Here is a 24,949-nt window from a genome sequence, read left to right on the forward strand (position 1 = left end):
CTTTCATTCTTAATATTACATATTTGTATTTTTTTAATTTTATGAATACTAAAGTCAAATATATTAACAGTAGTTTTACAACTTAATTACTTTTTCTGAATTATTTAATTTATAACAATTTACATTGCTTGTATTGTTTACATAAAAAATATTTGTATAAACATAACATAAACAAGATGTATATAACATCCATATAGACATAATCTTGTAATTTACAGCACGATCCTTCTTCTAGCACGGAATAGAACCACAAAATCATGAACATTACCTACGGTATTCATAAATATTGACTACGTAGTTTAACGATATATTTTATGAGCACAGAGGCGCTGCAAAATAAAATCATAGCTAAATTGTTACCGTTGTCACTCTGCTAGGCATTTCTCTGGTAATATAAGTAAATTCCTAGAAATACAATGTTTTTAAAATTTTTTAAATCAATTTTAATTTGATTGAAAAAAAAAGAAACTAAAAATATATGTTCTAAAATATTTTTAAAGCCATCATTTATGAATCCAATAATTCATTGTTATCATTTCTTCAATTTTATCAGAAGTTACATTATAATCTACTCTGTTGTTAAACACATGTACAAAATATAACATGATATTTATAAAAATAAAAATGTATATATATATATATATACAGAATAAGTATATATGTATATACATATATACATATATATACATTTCAATTTAACGTATTTTTTTTTATTTTCCTAAAATATCTTTTCAACATTAATAATAATATTATCTTTCATGCTTACAAATTAATTTATTATAGAAGTAATTTTTTGTTCATACAATTTATTTAAAACACTTATTATTTTCACATTTTTTTCATCATTTTTAAAATTTGGGTTGAATATTTTTACAAGTAATTCATAAAATATGAAACTCTAAAATTTGTGCAATATTTATCTGAAACAGAACTAAAAATAAAAACTTGTGATCTATTTTTATTATTCCGACAATGCCTAATTCATAAAAATCCCTAGACATAGCAAGGTTTGTAATTTAAAAGGTATAGATGTGTTTCAACTCTTTTATTAAGGACAAATAAATTTTAAATTGGTCAAAGAGAATTTATGGATAACAGGAACTTTGATGAAAATAACGAGAAAATGATGTTTACATCTTGTATCATCTATATTCGCCGTTGAAAGTACAAGTTATTGCAGGAGAAGAGAATCTGTATTTAAGGCCATAGACCTCACCCAGTACGAACGATCGATGATGCATCCCTTCCAGCAGAAGCATTTGCGACCCAACATCAGCTTTGCAGACTTTTCGGAGTCGGCGCGATGGAACGATCCCCTTGAAGCGCCCTCGTCGGGCGGGCCCTCCATCAAGCCCATCAGAATCCCACGAAGCTTCGTTCCAGCAAGTCGACGCGTCAGTCAGTAATTTTTCCGAGGAAGCGCGAGCTCGATTTGTCGACTTTGACGTGCATCCCTCGACAATCGCCATTATTTCCCCCGGTCGACGCTAGTCACCGACGTCTTCAACGCGATCGATCTTCAAGGTGAGAGTTTGACCTTGATTCATTCATTTCTAATTTTGCTCGTAGGTACCCGAAAAAGTCCGTTCCTCCATAAAGAGTTGGTGACATTTCATAAAAATTCAGCCTCAGTAAACGTTAGACATAGTATGACGCACATCAATAGAATTCCTTCTTTGCAATATTCTCGAATGTCTTATATCACTAAAAATGGACTTGTTTACAAACTGTTCGTACGTGATAAATTATTCAACATTATGTGCTGATAGAAATATGTATCAACACATTGATTTAAAAAAAAAAAACAATTGAAAAAAAATTGAAATGCTTTAGTTTTTCTAAAAAAAAGAGAAAGAAGAAATTTAAATTTATTTTACAAAAAATTAAAATATACATATTTAATTATTTATAGTATTAATCATACACAGCCATTCATAACGTTTTAGATCGTACATAACAACTGTTTACTTGTTTAAAAAATTATTTTTTAAATAACTTTTTTTAATAATAAAACAAAATTTCTCTCTCGCTCTCTCTCTCTCTCTCTCTCTCTTAATTTTTTCTGTTTAATTTAAACTTTTATTAATACTTCATAAACACAAAAATGGTTTATTTATATCCAAAATACCAATACATTATTAATTCTTTTATTTCAATTGTAAAATTAATACTCTATTGCACATTATATTGCACGTAAATATAATTTTTCATGTTCCAATTTTATTTTGTGTTCTGAATATTATCATCAGTAGTTTCTTAAGCACATTTATTATCTTATTCTCGATTAATAGTTGCAATATTTGAAAGATTTTTATTGTTGACAAATCGACGTAATATATTATAAATTTAAAACGCATTTGCGAAAATAAACAACCGATTTAAGTGCTGTTATTTCTTATTATGTTACATCAAATAGAACAATTTAGTGACATAAAAGAAGATATATTGTTCGAATTTTATAATACATGCAACACCAACAGTATTATGACTTTGAACACCTGTCTGTCATTTCGCAAACAGCTGACTGTCGGGCTGTGCGCGCGTGTGTGTGTGTGTGCACGTTACGCATCGGTTAATAATCAATACTATGTGCATTGTCTATCTTACTCGCTCTTAACAAAAATACAGTAAACAGGATCGAAGTCGTTACGATTCTCGAAAAATATTTTCCTTCTGAAGCAACAGTTTCATTATTTAGAACAATCGTTTACGCATGTGTGGGTGCAAACAAGGGCCATTTGTGACATGCGCATTTCAATTTGGATTTGCTTGTCAAGGAAATAACCTGATTGACGTAACAAGCGAGTTGTCCAAACATGTCCTTGAATTGATGACGTTTTAACTAATACAAATCAAGTTTATTAAATGAGCCACGGTGAGTTAAAAATGTAATATTTTATTACATTAGATTAAAAATAAATTTAAAATGTATTTAAAATGTTTTATACATATATCTTCTGTACCTAATCCTAACCTGAATGGATTTTGTTATATTTTTATAAGTAATTAATTAATTGGCATTTATATTCAATATAAAGTAATATAAAATAAATGCAACATAATGACTAGACATGAAATATGTATATATTTTTATGTTTTTACATATTTTTTTATATTACTTAGGAAGCTGACGTTTGATATATATATTCGCATTTCTTATATACTATAGATATATTCAATAAATTTTTTAAGATATGATATACGTATATATGTATGTACACACACGACACACACACACACAAAAGAAATTTAATAGTAGATACATAAAAAATAGATTTAGGAGTTGCAGCATATAATACACCTTTCAAAGATAAAACTATCTAAATTTTAAAAATATCTACATTTCAGTAATGTTTTCATTTTTATTTTAAAAGAATGGAACGACTGAAATTATGATGAGTAATTCCCTAATGATGTTGTTTTATTGGTTCCTACATTTAAGGCCATGACACTTTCCGTAAGAGTTAACAATAAAATTTCGATCACATTGCTCGATTTAGTTATGGACGGCTGATTTCTAGAAAATGACTTTATTTGTCAAGAAATATTGATATTATATTAAAAAATTTTAAAGAACTGTACTTGAAAGATACCATTATTTAATATTTAATAATATATCTTACACTTTATTGCATAAAAGAACATGTTTTGCACTTTTTAACAAAATATTTTTGTACATTTTTAAGAGTTTTTACGACATAAAAATCTCATCTCTAGTAATGATGAAGCACATTGCGTGGGACTAACATTAGCTCCAATTGGATATAACTGGTACAAGGTTCAAAGGAAATCGTTCAACAAGCTTGAAATCGTTTATTACAGTTAAACTCGCTCGTTACGTCATTTAATTGTTCACTCTTCTAACAGAACTGTTGTTTCAAGACAAGAAATATTCGCACATTCTCTTAATTGCGTAATCAATCAAGTGATTAATCGTTTAATCAATCGTTATTAAAAATAATCCAAGTAACTGACATGAATCGATCAATAAATCTAAAAAACAGAGTTTTTATCATGCACGTAATCTGTTACCAGCATATTATTTAGCAATAAATATAATGATAAATGTATTATTAATTTTGATGCACACGAAACCTATTTCTTTATAATTATCTTACTTTGTATCTTAATTAAGGAAAATTGTAATTGATAGATATCTTTACTCGATAAAATTACGATTTATTGAATGTGCTTAATATGAAGATAAAAATTAATATTTAATTAAAAGAATGTTATGTCATCTTGAAAAGTCGTCTTGTGAATATTCATTAAGCTTGTCCTTGAAAATATTCTGATTGGTTTCAATTGAATTCAGCAGCACGTGTGGAAATGGCAATAAGTACACGATGTGATGTGACATTTTGTGATATTGTTCTGCATATGAAATGTTTCTTTACATTTTGTTATTTGATTGTTATGTCTCTGTACATACACGTATATTTTTCTATACATATAATACTACAATACATACCAAATATATTAAATGTACGTACAATCTATTTTTATTATTAGTATGATATCAATTATTATTTTAACAGTTTATTATTGTTTATAGCAATATTTTTGTCAGTATATTATTTCATATGATTTTATATTGAATTATTTTATATTGATAAAAATTTAATTTACAATATAAAGATAGATAATATTCAAAGTACATAAAATAAAAAATATACATATTAATATCTTAAATAATTTTAATCATGCATTACTAACAAGCGTAATTTTTTAAAAATAAAATTATTAAATAAGAAAAAACATAAACCTACGCACTTTTAAAATATAAAGAAAAAAGTAAAATAATATAAAAACTACATTTTCTGTCATTAAAATAAAATTATGAATGAACATAAATATTAAAATTTTATGTAGCTTTCATGTTTATAGTAAAAAGTGAATTTAATATATAGTACATTTTTATGTAAACAGTACCGAGTATAAAAAGTATCAGTAATATAAAAAATATGCACGTAACAAATTTTACAGAATAGATGAATTTATTTTAAAAAATCTAAGTAAAATTTAAAACAATACAATACCAAGGAAAATATAGTATATGAATTTCTAAAGTAAGTCTGTAACTTTCTCGCGTTGCGATAGGTCATTAACCCCTGGACAGCGGCAGTGAAGGTGAGCCGTATAATTGTTTTCTTACAGGGAAGTTATTCTCCCATGATCCGGAGTTTAATGTTATCATGTAATAGGGGCGTCAATATTGATTATCTGATAAGACATATATGTGATGAAGTATTTATTAAATTAAAATCGTCTTCGATAAAAATGTGAAGCCAGTGAAGCCAATGGTATAAAGTTAATAAATAACTCATTATACGTTTGGTGAACAAATGTAATGAACAATATGATGGAATGTGTAAACAATACCATTCTTAGAACTGTCGCTAATGTGATTATTACTATTGTGACAAACTACAAATGACAGGCAGTAAGATAAACGACGTACGCCAATATAAACGCGGATGCAGTAATGTGAGAGAATCACGATTGATAAGAGCTATCTGAAAGTACAAAACACGTACTCGCAAACACACTAACTTTTTACAAGAAAATGTTAAAGATTAACTAAACGGATCGAGCAAAAATACTTAAAAGTGAGATTAATAGATCCTGAGTATTGATTATCGTATCTAAAACAGATTGTTTGGTTTGCATACCAAAGGATATTATTCTTATATTATTGAAATAAAAGACGTCAGAGAAGTTATTCGATCGTTGCAACTTTATCGTTTCGTCTCGCCTTAAACCTAACACCTTCGAATACAACTGACCCCATTCGAATGACCGATTATTGCGCATCAACGATGCAAGTGGCGTTCGTCGAGTTCTCTATGAACACGACACGCTTGTCTTGATCTCTGAGAACGGGTCGTCGGTCAACTACAATATTATACCCTACATTCTATTTACTGATACATCTGTATTGGAAATAAATTATGCTTTATTGATAGAATTGCATTATTCGTAATCTTACATGACTTTTGCTTTGCAAAAGCTCTTTGAAAACTACGTCTAAAAATACATACGGAATGAGATGATTCATAAGACTTACCTTATACCAATGTATTTTTAACAGCATTTAATCTTAGATCTCATTAGATCTCTACAATTGATAAACGAAATTATTGTTGGAACACTTTTGTTATTTCTTCAAAATATATAAATAAAATTTATTTGTAAAAAAGCTACAAAAATTTACTGTAAAATTCAATAATAAAATAATGCAAATTATATCAAGTTTAGGGTCAATTAATTTAAAAATCTTTTAGATTATTATTTTAATTATTTATAAATGCAATCTAAACGTTATCAAACTTGCATGTACGATTATCCCCAACCGTTTCTGTTTATTTTCTAAAAAGGCTTATGACCTCATGTAACAAAAAAACTTATGATTTCATATTTTGAATTCAGCAAATAATCAGGCGTTATCACCAATTCATATTGATACCACAGAAATCACGTGATTTGCACGCGACCATCATACAGAATATAAACGTGCGACGGAAGTATATAAATATTTATTTTTTATCAATGTGTTTGTTATGAGAAAATGTGCTCATTTAAACTTTAACAGCTAGATATTAAGGGTGTGATAGTCTTATCAAAAACTTACGCACAGAGTTGCAAAACAATTCAATTAAACGTGAGAAATGAGTGTTTCCTTTTCAAATGCGTCACTCTTGTTTTTCTAAATCTTAAAGTTCTAAATACCCTCGCAATTAACAATACAATTATGTAAGTTGAGGAAAACATATATCTATAAGATATCCACTTATTGATTGTTCTATTCGCATTAAACTTTGCTAAATGCAAATATTTAATCGTTTAAACGTCATTATTTCAATTTGGGAAGGTCAGTTTGAACACACACACACACACACACACACACACACACACACGTAACCTACACAACGTACCCTTTGTTAAAATATTAGTATAAAAAATATAAAGTGATATATTGACAAGTATCTTAGTACACAATAACTTCATCTTTTCTCCGTTAATTACACAGTTTAAAAATCATAAATAGTACCATGTGATTCAAAACTAATGACTTCAAATAATTGCGTAAACTGCGATGACAGTACGACAGCCAATTTCAAAGCTACATATGTCATATAACATGAATGAAAAGAAAGATATTCGTCATACAAAATCAATATGTTGGATGAGTAATGCAGACATGCGTATTCTTTCTTTCGCTTATTCTCTGATTGAGGATGTTCGGGCAGCGATAGAGGGTTAAAAATGCACTAGAACACCGCGGGCATTATACCCGAGAGCGCAGTGCCGCGGTGTTCCAAGCGGATCGGCACGGCTGAACACGCGGATGCCTGCTGATGTGCACGTGATTCTAGCGTGCCATGGTTCCGCGGCATCGACCGACTTCCCCCTCTTGGTGATACACTGATACAGCCATGCTGACGCATACATCCTCCGGTTTGTCCGACACCTGCGCCGGTGCATGAGACGTATATCGGATTTAACTCTAAGATCCCCAAGATATATGGGGTAAACAGCTAAAATTTATGAAAATTTAGAAATAGACTGTGTGAATGTTAATCTGATTTGAAACGACCACAGAAAGGTACGATTGTTTCGATAAGGATGGGCTTGTTTTTCAATACTTCAGTATATAGACAGAATATTACAATATTATAAGATTATTCTTATAATATTGTAAAAAATATTTTACATGACTTACACAACTTGTGCTTTTATAAAACATTAACTTTGATCTAAAATTGAATGAAGAGGCGTATTTTGAATTATTGTTTTCTAATTATAGATTTTTTATCTACCTTACTTTTTAAAAAATGCACGTCGTAAACATCCAAAGCAACCTTAGAGTTATTTAACCCTTCACACTAATGCAAATTGCACTAGCAAATTTTTTTGTCTTATTTTTGAAAATTTTTATTTATTTATATATTTTCAACGTTATTTTTTTATTATGAAAGTATTATCAATAGATTTCTGAGAAAATTTTATAAAAGAAATACATATTAGTTAAAATTTCACTTCTTCAAGTTATTATTCATTAAAAATTCGAAATCCTAATTCAGAAATTAATATGGAGCTAACAATTATGCCGAGTTAAAGTGTGGAATTTGAAGATTAAGATATAAAACAATAGATTATAAGTGCATATTAATTAAAATTTACTGTAAAATCAGAATAGCATTAAAAAGTATTAGTAAATGATTATCACAATGCGTTACTATAATGTTTCAGTGTTACATCTTTTACTTATAATAATTACATTAAATCAAATCAATAAGCGATACTTTTAATACGTCTTTTATAACGCAGTCGTGTGTCACATAATCATATAATTTAGTTTCTGTGTTTCTCTATTAAAATCATCGTTGTTAATTTTCAAAGTATCGATTTGCGGTGCCAGAACTTTGGACCTGGGATTCATCACCACATGGTACATATTATACAGAAGGTACATGGATATGTATGTATGCTTTTCAATACGAAGCTGATTGGCATACGCGCACACATACATGTCCCATTTCCCATAAATTAACAACACTGTAACAATTACATTGTAACAATTTGATCAGTAACATTTTCCAATTTTTATTGTTTTTAACGGTTATCAAAAAACGTGCAACAACGTCAAAAATACGTCTGTTTCTCATTCGATTGTCTCTACGTGTTTATCATCGTGTAACTTTAAGAATATCAATTCTAAAAGTGACAAGTTCGTAACTGTGGATAGTGATTACTTCGGAATATCCATGACGCATATGCGACATAAAAAGGGGTCGTGTGTCCTCGAAAGAGAACGCGACGCTCTTGCGCACGTGTAGGAACATAAAAGTCAGCAAATAAAACTTTACCTGTGCTTCAATTTGCAACATTGCGTAATATAATGAACAAGAATGTAGCAAACACAATTACTTTTTGGACTTAATGTTACTATTATAATTCTCTTTATTGATTATTTAATTATAATACATTATAAAATCAATATTTTTAGCGCTATATAAATTGTGTTTATTTTATACGTATGTTATTCTAAACATATGTATAAAAGAAGCAGTATACATCTTTTTCATTTACTTAATATTTGACTAAAATATAAAAGTGAATAAGTATTTATTTATTTATTTATTAGTTTAATTTGTTCTCTAGAAAACAAAAAATACACCAATTTATATAAGAATAACAAATAATAAATAATATAATCGTTAAATGGGAAAGTCTTCAGGGTAGGAAATTTAACTATGTCGAACATTTTCTTCTCTTGGACGTTCACCATAAGACATTGCGCTGCATGTCAGCTGACTCTACTACGATGCATTACGAACGAGCGGACAAAGACTGACATCGTTACGGTGGATGACTCGACCTGTTTCTGTACAATGAAGTGATATGAAAAGAGCAAAAGTATAACTTTAATTTTTTCTAATATATACTTTAAAATTTTGAAAAATAACAAGTCAAGAAAAATAACAAATTTATATTACACACAGGAAACAAATATTTATATAAAGTTTAATGTAAATAATAATCATTTTTTATTATAAAAATATTCAATTAATTACAAAATACAAATAGAACATTTATGATATTACATATCGCAAGCAAATTCCTATCTAATTAAACATAGATGAGAAATTGATTAAAAACAAACACAGGTAGTATATTACGATAAAATACTTTTCACATTAAGACTGACCATCAATATAAGTCACATTTTTCATTTTTAAACGTCTATTTGGTGGAATAAGAAATCTATTTTGGAAAAGCACTAACGAATCGAGCGTGCATTTCACGCGTGCTTCACGTGGTAAATAGTTTCTTTGTGTTCAACATCACTGCGTTATGTTATAGCATGCATTCATTGTTCAGAAAAACTTTGGCATTATAATCCCTTCTCTTTTCCTATTAATACGAATGATTAATTTAATTAAACTGCAAAAATTAAAGATTTTTATGAATAAAATTATTGAATAGCTAATATTTATTTTTTAGTTAGTGTCATAAATATATATAGATACGATTTGTTAATATATAAAATTATTTATTTTACTTTAGAGAATTTAACTTAAAATTTAATAATAATGATTCTATTCAAAATATCTCAAATAAAAATGATCAAGAAATCTACAGACGAAAAACAATTACAAAATATTTCCTATGAGTAAGAGCTTTTTACAGTATATTATTTGAAATTCTTTTACAGCTTTCCATAATAATTCCATAATTTTCAAAATTTAACGCAAATTTTATAAACACGTTTTATAATTTATACATTATAATTCTATACTGTTTTTTATATAAACTTATTTATACAAACAAATAAATTTGGTTTTTGTTATTTTCGTTGAGTATAAAGTCTCCTGTGGTTATCTAAGCACGTAAATTCTTTATCAAAGCATTACTCTGCAGATATTTTTAATTGAAATAGGTCAAGTGATATAAGAAGGCTATATCTACCTACCCATCGCTAATAGCAAATGTTCTAATTCTAAAAGAAAGATGAGGAAGAATAACAGCATTTAATGTCTCATGTCACAAAATTTATCAATTTCCAAGAGATTTCTTCTGATACATGTTCCGAGTAAGAAAGGCAATATTGTGGAAATTCCCAATAATTATTTTAATCGAAGAGAGAGAGAGAGAGAGAGAGAGAGAGATTAAACGTTTTTAACAGAAATAATTAAATTGTTACCATCATTAAATGTTGTTTTCAAGATATTAGCCATATTTAATTGATGAGAAATGATCATAATACTTGCATGTATTTGCAAAAAAAATTGTTAACGATAAATGCTATGACGTAAATGCATTATACACGATGATAAAAATAATAGTTAATTATATGTTTTAATTATTAAATCTGCAAAGTATTTCAATATAGATAAATGACAATAATTTTTTTATTAAAATGATGTCGATTTTTCCTTGACAAAAATATTAAAGACAAAATAGTCTTGTAATTATAATTAATGTATTTAACTATTAAAGCTGTAGTAGTACTTAAGTATAAATTAATTATCATTTCTTGTTCTTTGTTTAAGTGTATCCAAGCACATGTTTATCTATAATTTTATTAAGTGTAGTGCAAACTTTATAATTACTACTTTATAATTTTACAGTGTTGATTTATCTGTCTATTTGTATGTTTGTTTGAATACAAGATTTCTCAATAATGATTTAATTTTTTTTAAACTTTGTTTTTACCAACTCAAGGATCTTAGCTCCATCGAAGCAAAATATGAATCAAATCAATTGATTGTATAAGGTTCAAAGTTCAAGATCAATAAAATTTTTTAATGAAATTTTTTCAATTACAATAGTTTTTACGCTGTACTTACATCTATTGTAAAGGGTTTATTGTAATTTTAATACAAAGGGTAATTTTAATATATTATTTAACACCTAGATATTGATATCATTTGCAAAGAGAAATGATAATTAAAATGTTATTAACTATGAATCAATTGGAAAAACTTTTATTGATAAAATTGGAACAAGTTTATAAACTACATATTGGACATGATTGTATGATATTTTCGCTCGAATTAGGTCAGTTATTATTCATGCATCAGCAAATATACTAGTACCTTGCACCTTCGCCATAATTATCGCAATGGTTGCATAACATAATGCATAATATACTTCCTGTAATTTTATGACGAAAGATACAATCACCCGAATTTTTTACAACACAAAATTGGAGTGAAATGTATAACTAATATAATAATTAACTAAAATTATAGTATACAAACGTTTTTGTTTACGCAATAAATGAATAAATGAAGCATATCATTGAATATTACTGCGCAAGAAATCCGAGAGGAATTAATTAATTATCATAAGAAATTATATTCTAAAAATTTTTATTGTGTAAGTTTTTCTTAATTTAAAGAACTCTAAATAAATTCTTACAAGTTTGAACGTGATGGATATTTTTGCGCGTTTACTTAAATCATAATAATTCCAACAATGTCGTTCGCGTGATAAATCATTTACGTCAGCTTGAGAAAATTTGATGACGCGAGCTTAGAAAAGTCAACAGAGTGATTATCATCGAGAATCATAGTCCAAACCTGTCTTATGAGCAACGCACATATCTATTCCAGTATCATCACTTGTTTACAGATAGATCACGTGATTACGGACAGTATAAATGATTCCACAGATCAAAGTGGTAAACACTAGTAATTAATGCAGAATGGCTTCCACGTATTTAAAACAATACAAAGATCCATAAGTAAATTAATTTTAACTAATTAAAATTACTTATTTAAACATTTTAAACAATTAATCCTTGCAGTATAATATATTATATGTTACAATATAATATATTAACAACAATAAGTTGAGCATTACACCAATATGTATATTTAATATAATTGTTAAAAGAAAATGCCACTTCTCATATGTCAGTCAAAACAGATCTTAATCCTTAATAAAATTTTACGTCAATTATTAATATTTTAATATCAATTTTATTTGAGATATTAATTCTAACTTTAGCCTGATGATTTTAAGTTTGACAACTCGAATTGACACACAATTATATAGGACTGAAAGCCTAATTTAATAACTTAAATTTTCTTTTCATTTATAACATATTGAGTAATTCTTATTTAGATACTAACTATGAAAATAGATGAAAATATGTTTTAAATGAAATTATGAATCTGAGTTTAGATCTCTGTTAAGAATATACTCTGATAGACGAAAGATTTAAGATTATATTTATCGGAAGAAACTATTAAGACCTTTCAATAATCGTGATAATTAATAAACTTGCACATCTTTGCATTATTAATTGCACTTTATCTCAACAAAAAATTAATTTTTTTATGATAGTAAGACCATGAATAATATTTTATACGATATTTTCTCCCAAATTTATTTTATTATATCATTATATCGTAAACAAAAAAATTATTTTATATTTTTAACAAAAAAGAGAAGTAAAAATTTAAAATGTCATATTTATGCATCAACAAATAATCCCATGCGTCATTCAGCTTATGATCAAGGAAGAATCTATGTATCTTACCAGGTGTCATATATATCGAAGTGTTTACGTCAGATTGCAAATGAAATCTTTTTTTAAAAAGAATTAAGAAATAGTATAATCAAAAGAGAGAAAGAAAGAAGTCATTTTATTTCTTGTTAATAATATTAGTTCTGTATTATAAAGTGTAATCATTCTTAAATATCTTCATACAATGATCACCCAACATTCGCTCCTTTAAAATATCAAAATAATTTCTTTGCTTTATTTATATAAAAATACAAGTAATTAAGACATTTTTTATTATTAACTACATATTACTTAAATTAAAATGATCAAAATTAAAATATAGTAAAGGTAGAATATAAATATTTCTTTTGATTAATTCTTATACGGGACACCTCTAAATCTTAGAATATAAATATCTTTCAATTTTAATATACGATTGAATAGTAGTTGAAGATGATAGATTTACAAGTGTTGTTTGCTAAAGTAATATAATAATTTATTATAAGTATTTAAAGGATTTTATAGAATATATATTTTTTTCTTTAACATTTCCATGTATGATTTACATTGTTTTTATAATCTCTTAAGCATATATTGTTCTTGACACTTTAGTATTGAAGTATATTTTAATATTTGTTTATAAAATTTTTAATAAACGAATCCAAAGAAAGAAAAGTACTAAAATCTTATATATATTTTTATTATATTTATGTCTGTTGACTTTGTATAAAAAACGAAACTTTTACCGCATTTGTTAAGTTTGAAATAAATAAAGCAATAAAATGTACATGAAAAATGTAATAAAAATTTTTGTTGATGATATGAATCAAGTGCAAAAGCACTTCTATTAAACTTTTAACTGTTTATCTGGAATCAAAATGATAAGATGTTTTGATTAATATTTTTAATAATTGTGAGATATCGCAAAGTGTCATCTTTTTATTGCTCCATTTTACAAAAAAACTTAACAACTGTTTTGACTTCTGGGATATCTATATATATGACCGTGCGTTATCAGATGTTTTATCAGAATCCCTGTAAACCGATTGCTAATTCGCAGTTTATATATGTATCACAAATTTTAGCACATGATAATATTAAGTACGCAGACACGCCTCCCCGGAATTACTTATGATAAATATACTGCCTATTTAATTTTTAATCAAGTCAAAAAATGATCAAATGATTAGATTATCTCACGAGACTTACGAACAACGTAATATACATTTTATTTTTGAGACATGTTGATTAATGTTTTCTCAAGCAATACAAATTTATAAATAAAAGAGAAGAATTAATTCCAATAACGAGATATACAGGATTTTAAGAAATAAAGTAAATTTATTATATAATTATTAAATGAACTGAATATATTTATTACATAATTATCAGATGAATCGACTTACTTAGTTTTCCTCAGCAGTATACGCGAACACAATATAAGAATAAATAAGACGTGTATAATAAATAAACCAAGACATTACAATGAATAAATAAATTAATATTTCCATAGAATTCAAATCATAAAACGGTTACATCACAACTTTACATGTCAACGACATAAAATTATAAGAAAATCAACGGTATAAAATTTAAATAACAAAGTCGGGAACATGAAAGGAGGTCAATATAAATTTTTAGCAAATTGATAATTTAATTATAATTATTATTAGACGAAGGTCAATATTGCCATACTCCTGCTAAAGCAGTACCTTATTTCTCAAAAATTAAACATTGCGCTACATTAATACTGATAAAAATACCATTTGCATACATAATTAAAGGAATAAAAATTTATACATTTATTACTTTTTTATATAAAATTTACTAAAAAGTAAATCTAATCTAATGAAACTTTTATACACACATAGTCATATTGCGTCTTATAAAACAGCATAAGATATTTATATGTAGAATCGACAAAAAATATACATTTTAATGTAAAACGAAGACTTTATCATATACATTAACATGTAAATATTTTGTATATATAATTCAAGTTAAAAATTATATTGTTAAAATATTAATTATTATTTAAAAGTACAAAAAAAAAGTATTATAAAAATTATCATCTAATTGATACACCTTTTAGTTTGCATTTTTCTTAAAAAATTTTATTTTTAACTTTTGTTTAAAAAATACTATTCAAAAAGTGGTATGCGTGTATTGATCTTCTATAATTAATAACCTTCTATAATTAAGCAACAAAATTATATAAATCAAATTGTTTTTTGTAAAATAATACTTACTCGTTCGTTTTAGCATTTTAAAACATGTTTTGCTGGTTATCGTATAACCACAGCGTAATTACGAATGTATTAGCCTTGATTCACCTCATTTGAATAACGTGCTGAACCATGCACTTCCGGAATCTTAAGCAAATCTAAAAATGTATTATGTATAAAATGATAAGAACTTCATAAAAATTGAATAAAACAAAAGTCAATACCCGCATAAATCATGCGAGCGACCGATATATCGAAAATAGCATATCATATTTCTTCTAAAAATTAAATATCTAACAGAGATAAAACATTGCCGATTATAACCAGCATCCTTGACAGCAGGAAAAATACATGTTATCTACTGTGCGGTGCGCGGATTTAAAAAGTTGTTGATAAGGTTTAGATAAACGAATAAATTATTATCCGCATAGAAACTATACATTGCGTTACATCCGTTGTAATTTATTAAATAAAGCAACAAAAGAAATTTCTTTTTATACTCAATTAGGAACGATTATATATTTCTTTCGCTCCATTTATTTTTAGCTCTAGTTCTTGAAAAATAAACCGCTGGATAGAAAATAGAGTTTTACTCTAATAAAATTTTTATATTATGTTACGCTCTAGATAAAAATTATAAAATATTTGACATAAGTCGTTGTTACTTGCGTAGTATAAAACATTATTTCAATACAAATACATATATCATAAAATTACACAATTATATATCAATAGTTATGCTTTGATAACGCAATTGGCACCTAATGAAAGCGACTAATTTATAAACAGAAAGATACTATTTGCTAATAAGCTCTAATGTATTTCAGACAACCAAACGTATGATTCACACTTTTTTACATGACATAATTACTCAATAAAATCTATAAACGGAATTATTTGATTCTGAAACATTCAAGTTTTAAACTCCAAAAAAAATTTTGCTTAAATTATTTAAGTTAAGAGAACAGCAAAAGTATATGATAAAGTAAATGATCTCATAAACTGTGATTAACAAATATTCCGTTATTCGTGTTTATTCTGTTATAATAATAATACTTTATTTACTTCAGCTATACAGCGAAGAAGGGGACTTGATTTACAATAAATAACTTCTCACATCCATTCATCCAAACCTTCGTAGTTCTAACTTATCTAAACTAAATCTATCCTATCCTATGTCCATTATTCTATTATATAAATAGTCAAGTTTAAACGTTATTTAAACAATACTTTTTAGAAATAATGCTTTCTTGCAACCACGAAATGACTAAATTAATTTTTAATAATAATTGTTAAATACAGTTATTCTAATTAAATGTTTAATTAAAATAAAAAAAGAATAAGGAAAAAAATATAGATTCGAAAACTCTTTCTTTTAGAAATTTCTCTTAGAAATAATTGAAAATGCGCAGTTTTTCACAAAATGCACTTTACATTTATATGTTAATAAAGAAAAACTTATTTGATTTTAACAAACTGTATTTAAATATAGTTTTAACATACGTATATAGTTGCAAAAATATTTAATGATCAAAAATAATTAACGAACAATTAGTTACATGCATTTGACGTTTTCAGAATAAAAAGCTATTCGATTATTTCCTATCAATACAAATACGATACGAATATAAAATGTTTTGCATCGCACATGCGATCTCCAGCAACGCAGCCGTACTTTGCGTACTCCGAGGTATGTAGACGAGAAAAACAGCATTGCACGTGGTTGGTGAGTGGCCGCGTGTCTTCCCCTCTTCCCCGCGTTCACTTTTCCTACCATCCTCTCGCAAATGCGTCGGTCCGGAAAGGGATATAAAAGCAAACGCGCACCAACAGAACGGGTTAGTGCGAGTTAGTGCCTTTTGCGCAGCGTTTGAGAACTTGTGTCGAGAATTCGTTCTTCCTGTTTTCCATTGTTGCAAGTTCTTTTGCAATACTATTAAGATTTATTAATTATTAATCATAAAAGCAGTGTGTTTTATAAAACGATTATAGATTAACACAGTGTCAGCACAGCAAAGTTCTCTTTAAGTGAACGATAACTATTTTTTTTGTGAATGATTTTGAAGAATAAGCTAAATTAAGCTGGTTATACCGATGGAATTGGAATCGATGGCACCAATCGCTCATAAGACCTATTTCCCACGGGTAGGCAATTATATTATAAAATTTCATATTCTTTTTAATTGTTACTAGTTTCTTTAGTGTAGAATAATGCACCATGTTGTGATTTTTATCAATTTATATTTATGGAGAATAATATCACACAATGCGCGTTTGTCTAATTGAAATTTTTTATCATAGAAGTAATTTAACTTACTTTTTAAAAGTATTTACGGATTGTCCAAATATTTTCTTGAGAAGCTACTATGATAAGATTTAATAAAATAAAAAATATGCACACTTAAATATAGTAACAAATATTTACAAATTAAAAATGCAACAAATTTCTAAAATATATTTACTGTTTTTAGCTTCAATATTTGTTAAGATTCAGTATAAAATTTTTCGAGCGTGCTGTTTATATTTGATACAAAACAATACATTAAAGAAACTTATCATAATTTTTATTTTTTATATGTAAAGAGTTTTTTTTATTATCGGCGTGACATGTCTCTAAAATTTATTTGAATTCAGTTAATTTTAATATAAATATTACGATTATATTTGATTACACTTCGTGATTTGTTATACGATTACGAATGATATTTTACGGATGAAAACGTGTCTCCGATCCGAAAGGTCCGAACAGCTGATCCACGAGTCCGACAAGTTTCCTCGTGCCAAGCAATTGACATTAATGATACGCTTCCTCTAATTTTAATATCAAAGTTATATTGTGTTCAGTGATTTTGGAAAAGGGGGAAAATATGCTACTATTAATCAATTTAGTGCTAAATCTTTCCATTCTCTTTCCATTGACGATAATAATTTATAACAATTTTCTTTATCTTGAATTGTTACGGGAGAAACCACTTCAATCGGAAAATATCCTATTATTAATGCTTTCTGCGTATTTCTTCAGTTTTCTCGTTAAACTTGATCAGAGTTAAATTTAACTATAACATAAAAAGAAATTTATCTCTGTTATCTAATACGTTTTATATCTCAAATGTTTATTACTACATAAAATGTATTTTTTTTGTTGCGTAATTATGTGCGTGTAATTATTATTTTTGTGATAAAGAAAATTTATTGAATCTATTAATTCAAAACAAAAATATTTTATAAATTAATAATACATATAATTAAATAATACGTAATTTTTTAGTAAAACACCATCCCATACAAAGTTTTATGTATATAGTTTATTACAATTAAAAATGAATAAAATCTAAAATGTATAAAATAATTCGCCTTTTAAACCTTTAAGATTTATGTACGCGTTTTTTTATTTTTCAAGACTCACGTTTTGTTATTTTTCTTTAAATACATAAATACATAAACATTACTTTTCAAAACTATTGATCAGTTAATCAAATGCTGCCTTTCCACTTCCTATGTTAATTATTATTTATAAATGAAATCAACATTTTATAATCCTATATATAATACTAAACAAATTGATTAATAAATTGTATAAAACTGTAATGTGTGTGTGTGTGTTATATACATAATTGCTAAATAATATTTTATCCTACCATGCGATGTACTCATTATAAAGATTTAATTTAAATATCATGTAACTTAAAATATAAAAATTTTTAATAATGCATTAAATTAATAAACAGTCTAATAATTCGATACTTCTAGTTACTTCAATTTTAATCACATAATAGAAGTAAGATTCCTTTAACAAGTTATTATTAGTTAAAGAAATGCTGTAATTTATGCTGATAATCAACATCTCTTATCAACATCTCTTTTTTAAATAAAGTAGGGATAAGAATTTACCACCTATCAAACATAAATAGTATCGAGTAACAAGTATCTTATACAAACAATATAATTGAAAAATAAATTCTTTGCAAAAGCTTTATGTTGCTTTATTTTTGCGTTACAGAGAGAAGATGAATAAATTGTGCCGTCAACTCTCGATCGAGAGCCCGAGCGTGACCGGCCGGGATTGTGTCTTCAGCTTCGATGTACCCGTGCCGGATGTGCCGCCGCACGGTGCCCGTATCCGGGTAATGTGCGCCGGTGCTTGCTACCATCCCCGACGATCACCAAGTCTAACTAGCTTAACTTCGGTCTCGAGCGGCAGCAGCAGCGTGGCCGCCGACATATCCATGGAGAGCGATTATCCGGTATCCCTGCCGCATCATGGGGTACGCGACGCCGCTCTGTTCCCTGGCTATGAAGTGGCCGGCGTGATCGAGTCGTTCGGCACTGAGGTACCCGAGGACAATGAACTCGCCGTTGGCGACCGCGTTATACTTTACCCCTATGACGGCATTCCCAATGGCTACGTCGAATACCTGGTAGTGCACGATCTCAAGTATCTGATTAAGCTCCCGGACAATATGTCACTCAGCGTGGGGGCTATGCTACCGGCCGGCGCTCTTCTCGCCATGAATACAGTCTTCGCTGCGCACGAGCACGTGCAGGTATTAATGAATAATCTTTCTTTTTGCATTCCATTTTTGTTATTAAATGAAATTATACGACATATAAAGATACCCTAGTAATACATTATAATGTGCTGTTGATGTTACTGGTAGTTAGTGGACCGTTTAATAAATAATGTGATAGAACGATTATTTTAATAACTTTGAAGCTAATATAAGTGATGATGTTTCTCTTTAAAGCTTTTTACAAAACTATGGTAAAATGTTGCAGACATTATTGAAGGAAAGAGGCGAAAACAGCGTATGCAAGATTCTGGTAGTTGGCACAGGCGGTCTTGCCTTGTGGGCCCTCAGAATCGCATCTTATCATTTTAGCAACATGAAAGACAGAGTCACTACTACAATAGCCACTCTTAAGGATGAAGGTCTTCTCATAGCTCAAGAATTCCAACGGTAAGTTTATTCAATTTGATTTTCATATGTAATAGGTATTGAGTATAATAGGTATTTCATTGTAATAGGATAATTATAAATTAGTCAACAAACATGAGATATAGTAGTCATAAATGAAATTACAAGCTCATCAAGAGTAAGCAAATTATTATATTACTTATATGGGAAAAATTTTTGCACAAAAATTATTAGTACTCTCTTTCTTGCTATAATTTTAAGAAAAATGTAAAATAAATAAAAAAAAGCAGCGAAATTTGTTTTTAAATTTTATATCTAAATTTGGTGCCTTAAAAGCCGATTTATTATCTCACTTCATTTATTCAGCAACAGTCGGCATGTTGTCGGTTACAGAGTGAACGTAGTACAGTGGAACGAGGATCTTTATGAGAAACAGTTGATCGAACGTACAATGGATGCCTGCGGTGGCCAGGTGGATGCGGTAATCGATTTCGGTACGACTTCGCGCAACCTGCATCGTAGCATGCAGTGCCTAAGCAAAGGCGGTGTGGTATTTGTGATCAAAGAAGTGGCCGATCGGCTGCTGCCCAAATTCAGCCGACGAGCGGAAGAACGGCAGCAGTCCATCAGACCGGTAGAACCGGGCACGCTGGAGCAACTGCGAGAGCTGGTGCAACTAGTCGCATCCGGCGAGATCGAGCCACCCCCGCATACAGTGTATCCTGCCGAGGAAGCTCTAGACGTTGTCCAAAAGCTTTGTCACTCGGAGATTCAAGGTCGCGCGATTCTTCGTTTCTACCCCGCGGACTAGAGGATTTCGTTGAGAGATTTCTACGCGATCGCGGATCGAGCGATAGATTTGACGATGACGACCGAAAAAAGTCAGGTCCGGCCCGGGTGTTGAGAATTGTACGGTTACTACATGTGTGCGTTTCGAAATTTCGATATGAAACTGAGGAAGACTATCGAGTGCAACAGTAGTTGTTGCTTCGTACTGAAGGCCGGAGATAAAACGTTGACGTGCGTATGTCCGATATGTAGGACAATAGTTTGCGAATCCAGAGACTTGTCGAATGCAGGGATCTTCGTAGAGTGAAACGAGACATCAATTCGAAGAGGTTTAACTCATCAGATTTCACAAAATCTGACGATGTATTTTATCATGAAAGATAAAAGAATTGACGAAAAATCGATATACTGGTTTATGACTGATTAAATATTAATTGCAAAGTTGAAAAAATCTTATAACAACAGTACTAAATGCTACGTAAATCCAATTTAATTTTGTCGGATATTTTGTCGGATATTGATTGACTGCTTTTTTGCTGTGGAGAAATGTTATCTTCCGAAAGTTTTCATTACATTAAAAACAAAATCTTTTTTACATTTTTTTCCTGGAAATTTACTAATGAAACGAAGCAATAGTCATAGTTTATCACTTCGTATTATTTTGCGTTTGTCTTTTACATAACGAGCAATTAGCTCTTGCAAATGGAGAGGAATAATTATTAGTCGGACTGAGATAACAGCTTAGATAGCACGAAAAAAATGACGTAAAAACTCCATAACGACAAGAACGTGGCATTATCATAAGAGAAGCGACGGTCTCGATTTCTTTTTTATGGGTACCTCATATTTGTCGTTTCTTAGCACAAAATGAAGTCAGGATAACATTATAATTTATGGATGCTTGTGTCGAAAGCACTAATGAAGTTAAGCAATTAATATACGAGTAATCTGTTTTCGTATAATCAAGAATACTTGAACGGAAATATACTAAACTAAGGACATGAAAATACAAAGCAATACAATCGCGTCTTTTAGAGACGCGTGAAGCTTTGTGGCGCTGTCATATCAAAATGCGCACGATAATAATAACAATAATTTTGACTTCCGATGTGTGTTGACATTTTTAAAGATAAGAATTAACGCATACCGACAACTGTAAAATAGTTATATTAACTGTCTTTAATATTTTTATTGTATCTAATGTGCGGGTACTTAAAGTCGTTTGACTTGCTTAGAAGTAGAGATAAGACAATTAAAAGGAATGAAATGACTTCGAATAATTGTATCGATTATATGCTACTTTAATCATAATTACATTATAGCTAATAATAGCTATTTAAAGTTGTTGGTATCTGTAAAAATGCCGATACTACGAGAGGGATTAATATTTTTGCTGAAAACTGATGAAAAATGTTAAAATGTTTTTCTATAAAATACTTAATTGATGTTACGTGTATTTGAACAGATTGTTCGGAAGAAATTTGTATTTAAACATTTAGAATGAATTTTTCAAACTATCTTTGTTTAATTACCTCAAATGTGTAAGATATTGTTGAATGTATATAAACGTAACGATAAATACAGACCGATTTGTTACAATAAATTCGATATGAACAGATTTTAAGGGATCTGGACAGCGGTTTCCGCTTACATGATGAGAATCAGCGACTTCGTTGAACACACATTTATTATAAGCGGTGCTTTTTACAATGTTAGCGATATTTACTATGCTATTTATCTTAATTATCGAGAAACTTTGCTCGCGATAATAGTAACGGCAAATTAATATCTCTATAATTCGGAAACATGTTGTATGTATAAATATCGTAAATGTTCCTCGATAATTAACAAGGCACTGACGAAGATACCGCTGATGCAGTACAAAAATGTACCACTGCAGAGCCCAAAACAAGTCCGATATTTGCGAGCACACTTCAATGCATACTGTAATGGTTTAGCAGCGCAGGATCAAATGTGTATGAATTCAATGTCAATTCATGAATAATCGACCGGATGCGCCTGTACAAGCGCCTAGAATAAGTTTCCTATTAAGGTAAGGAGATGTCGAGCTGTAGTAAATATCTGTCCTATCATAAGGTCACTATAGCGAGGTAATCAATGTCAGAGCGATGTAAAACTCGAAGAATAACATGACTGCAAAGCTAGGGACATAACCGGCGAAGATTCAAAGTTGTTTCTTTGCAAGATGGATACGAAAAAGTAACTTCTTCGTAAATAAATTCAGGCTCTATCTTATAGAATTAAAAAATGATTAAGATGAAATAATATGATTAAGATACATTTCTTCACAACAGTTTAGTTAGCAGATACACTTTTTTTAGACATTTAATGAATCGATATGTTGACGTATTTAATTATACTCGAGTTTTTTAAATATGTTTATCGGACCAAAGATGCCTGAGCGTTGATCACATCTGGTAATATTTTCTTAATTAAACTTCTCTTCCGAAGATGGTCATCTCGCTATATTGTTAATATGCCACTTTATGGTTTTATCATGCAAATATTCGTGTAAGTAATACGTTATTTTATTAAGATTCTATTGAGATTGTATTTAAAGTAGTTGCATTTAAAGGTGCATGTGAAGGTGTGTGCGTTTTAAAGTCAAGAAAAACGTTAAGAAATCGTTAAATAACGCATACTTACACGCTATCCGGGCCTTGCCGTCATATATCTGCCGATTTCGCGAAACTAATACGCGACATCGTGGATCTGAATCTTATCATAAACCGGCACAATAAGAGCATAATACTTTATTGAGCGTATATATATGTGTCCGGAATATCTCGTTGATCGTCGTTAATTGTTAGATCAGTATGTACCTTTGCCTAGTGTAAGTTAATGTAAATTCGCGTAATCTTGCGACATGATTCTCGCGTCGGTCGCAATACAGTCGCAAGCTGTACCTCAGAAAGACTGTTTTGTTTATTTTAAACGGTATACTGATATTTCTTTTATTATTTTTTATCGTATGTACATTAAGGCTAGGCGATAGCTTAGTGCCGTAGCATATGCATCATGTAATATTATCGTACCTACTCGATTGTAACAGTAAATTACATTACTATTACATTACGCTGATAATACAACCAATATATCTTATTTTTCTTTTTCTAAATAACATGTTTTCTAAATCTTTCTCGTAACAACATACTCTATAAACTACAACCAAATATTTCGAATTTTTTTGTTTATTTGAATTGTCATACACAGAAAAATTGTAAATATAATAAAAAAATATTTGAAATTCAGAAAAAATCGCACTATTTTATATCAATAAATAAATATTATATTCATTGTGCTTATATTACACATTATTATATAACAATTTAATATAATAAAAAGAATTATTTTAAAAAAATCAGAAGAACGTTTTATATCAATGATGAATAAGTATAATATTCATTGTTTGATATATGTGTAATTAGACACTAATGTTATTAAAATATTTGACTTACTAAATTTATTTTAGAACAAATAAAATAGCGTAATGATATATTATTCCTTGAGAATAATAATTTATTTATTTTGAATAAATGATTGATAAAATAGTTGATAAATTTAATAAATTTCTAAGTGGGACTAAAAATCAGTTATAAGATTTGATTAGCGTTTTTTTCGTAATATTTTTATTAATTTCTTTTTTCCGTAAGTATATTCATATTTAAAACAATATACAATTTTCAAAAGACATGTAACATTATATACAAATATACATTGAAAATTGCACATAAAAACAATCGTGTACTTAAATATAATAAAAATATACAAATAAAAAAATTATCACAAAAATGTTATATACATATTTAATAGGCTTATGGCATATATTATTTGTTGTAAAAATGATCTATTAAAATACATTTTTATTAGGCAAGAATATACGTGCAATTTTTTAAATTATAATATCAATTATTAATATCAATTATTAATCCTATTCAATTAAAAATAATGAAACCATTACAAAAAATGTTTCTGAT

At 28.5% G+C, this 24,949-nt stretch overlaps 1 protein-coding gene across 2 annotated transcripts; it reads left to right on the plus strand.

Annotated features, from left to right (window-relative positions):
- Window positions 1-1,323: 1,323 nt before the first annotated feature.
- LOC105832700 lies at window positions 1,324-24,230 on the plus strand. Of its 2 annotated transcripts, none has more exons than XM_012673877.3 (4): window positions 1,324-1,524; window positions 19,247-19,790; window positions 20,023-20,204; window positions 20,556-24,230. In XM_012673877.3, the coding sequence occupies exons 2-4, from the start codon at window positions 19,254-19,256 to the stop codon at window positions 20,971-20,973; spliced, it is 1,137 nt and encodes a 378-aa protein (XP_012529331.1). In that variant the 5' UTR covers window positions 1,324-1,524; window positions 19,247-19,253; the 3' UTR covers window positions 20,974-24,230. The 2 variants fall into 2 exon arrangements, with proteins under 2 accessions (XP_012529331.1, XP_012529330.2); XM_012673876.3 differs by lacking the exon at window positions 1,324-1,524 and adding an exon at window positions 17,073-17,391.
- The last annotated feature ends 719 nt before the right edge of the window (window positions 24,231-24,949 follow it).

Source organism: Monomorium pharaonis, chromosome 2, assembly GCF_013373865.1.
Source record: "Monomorium pharaonis isolate MP-MQ-018 chromosome 2, ASM1337386v2, whole genome shotgun sequence".
NCBI lineage: Eukaryota > Metazoa > Arthropoda > Insecta > Hymenoptera > Formicidae > Monomorium > Monomorium pharaonis.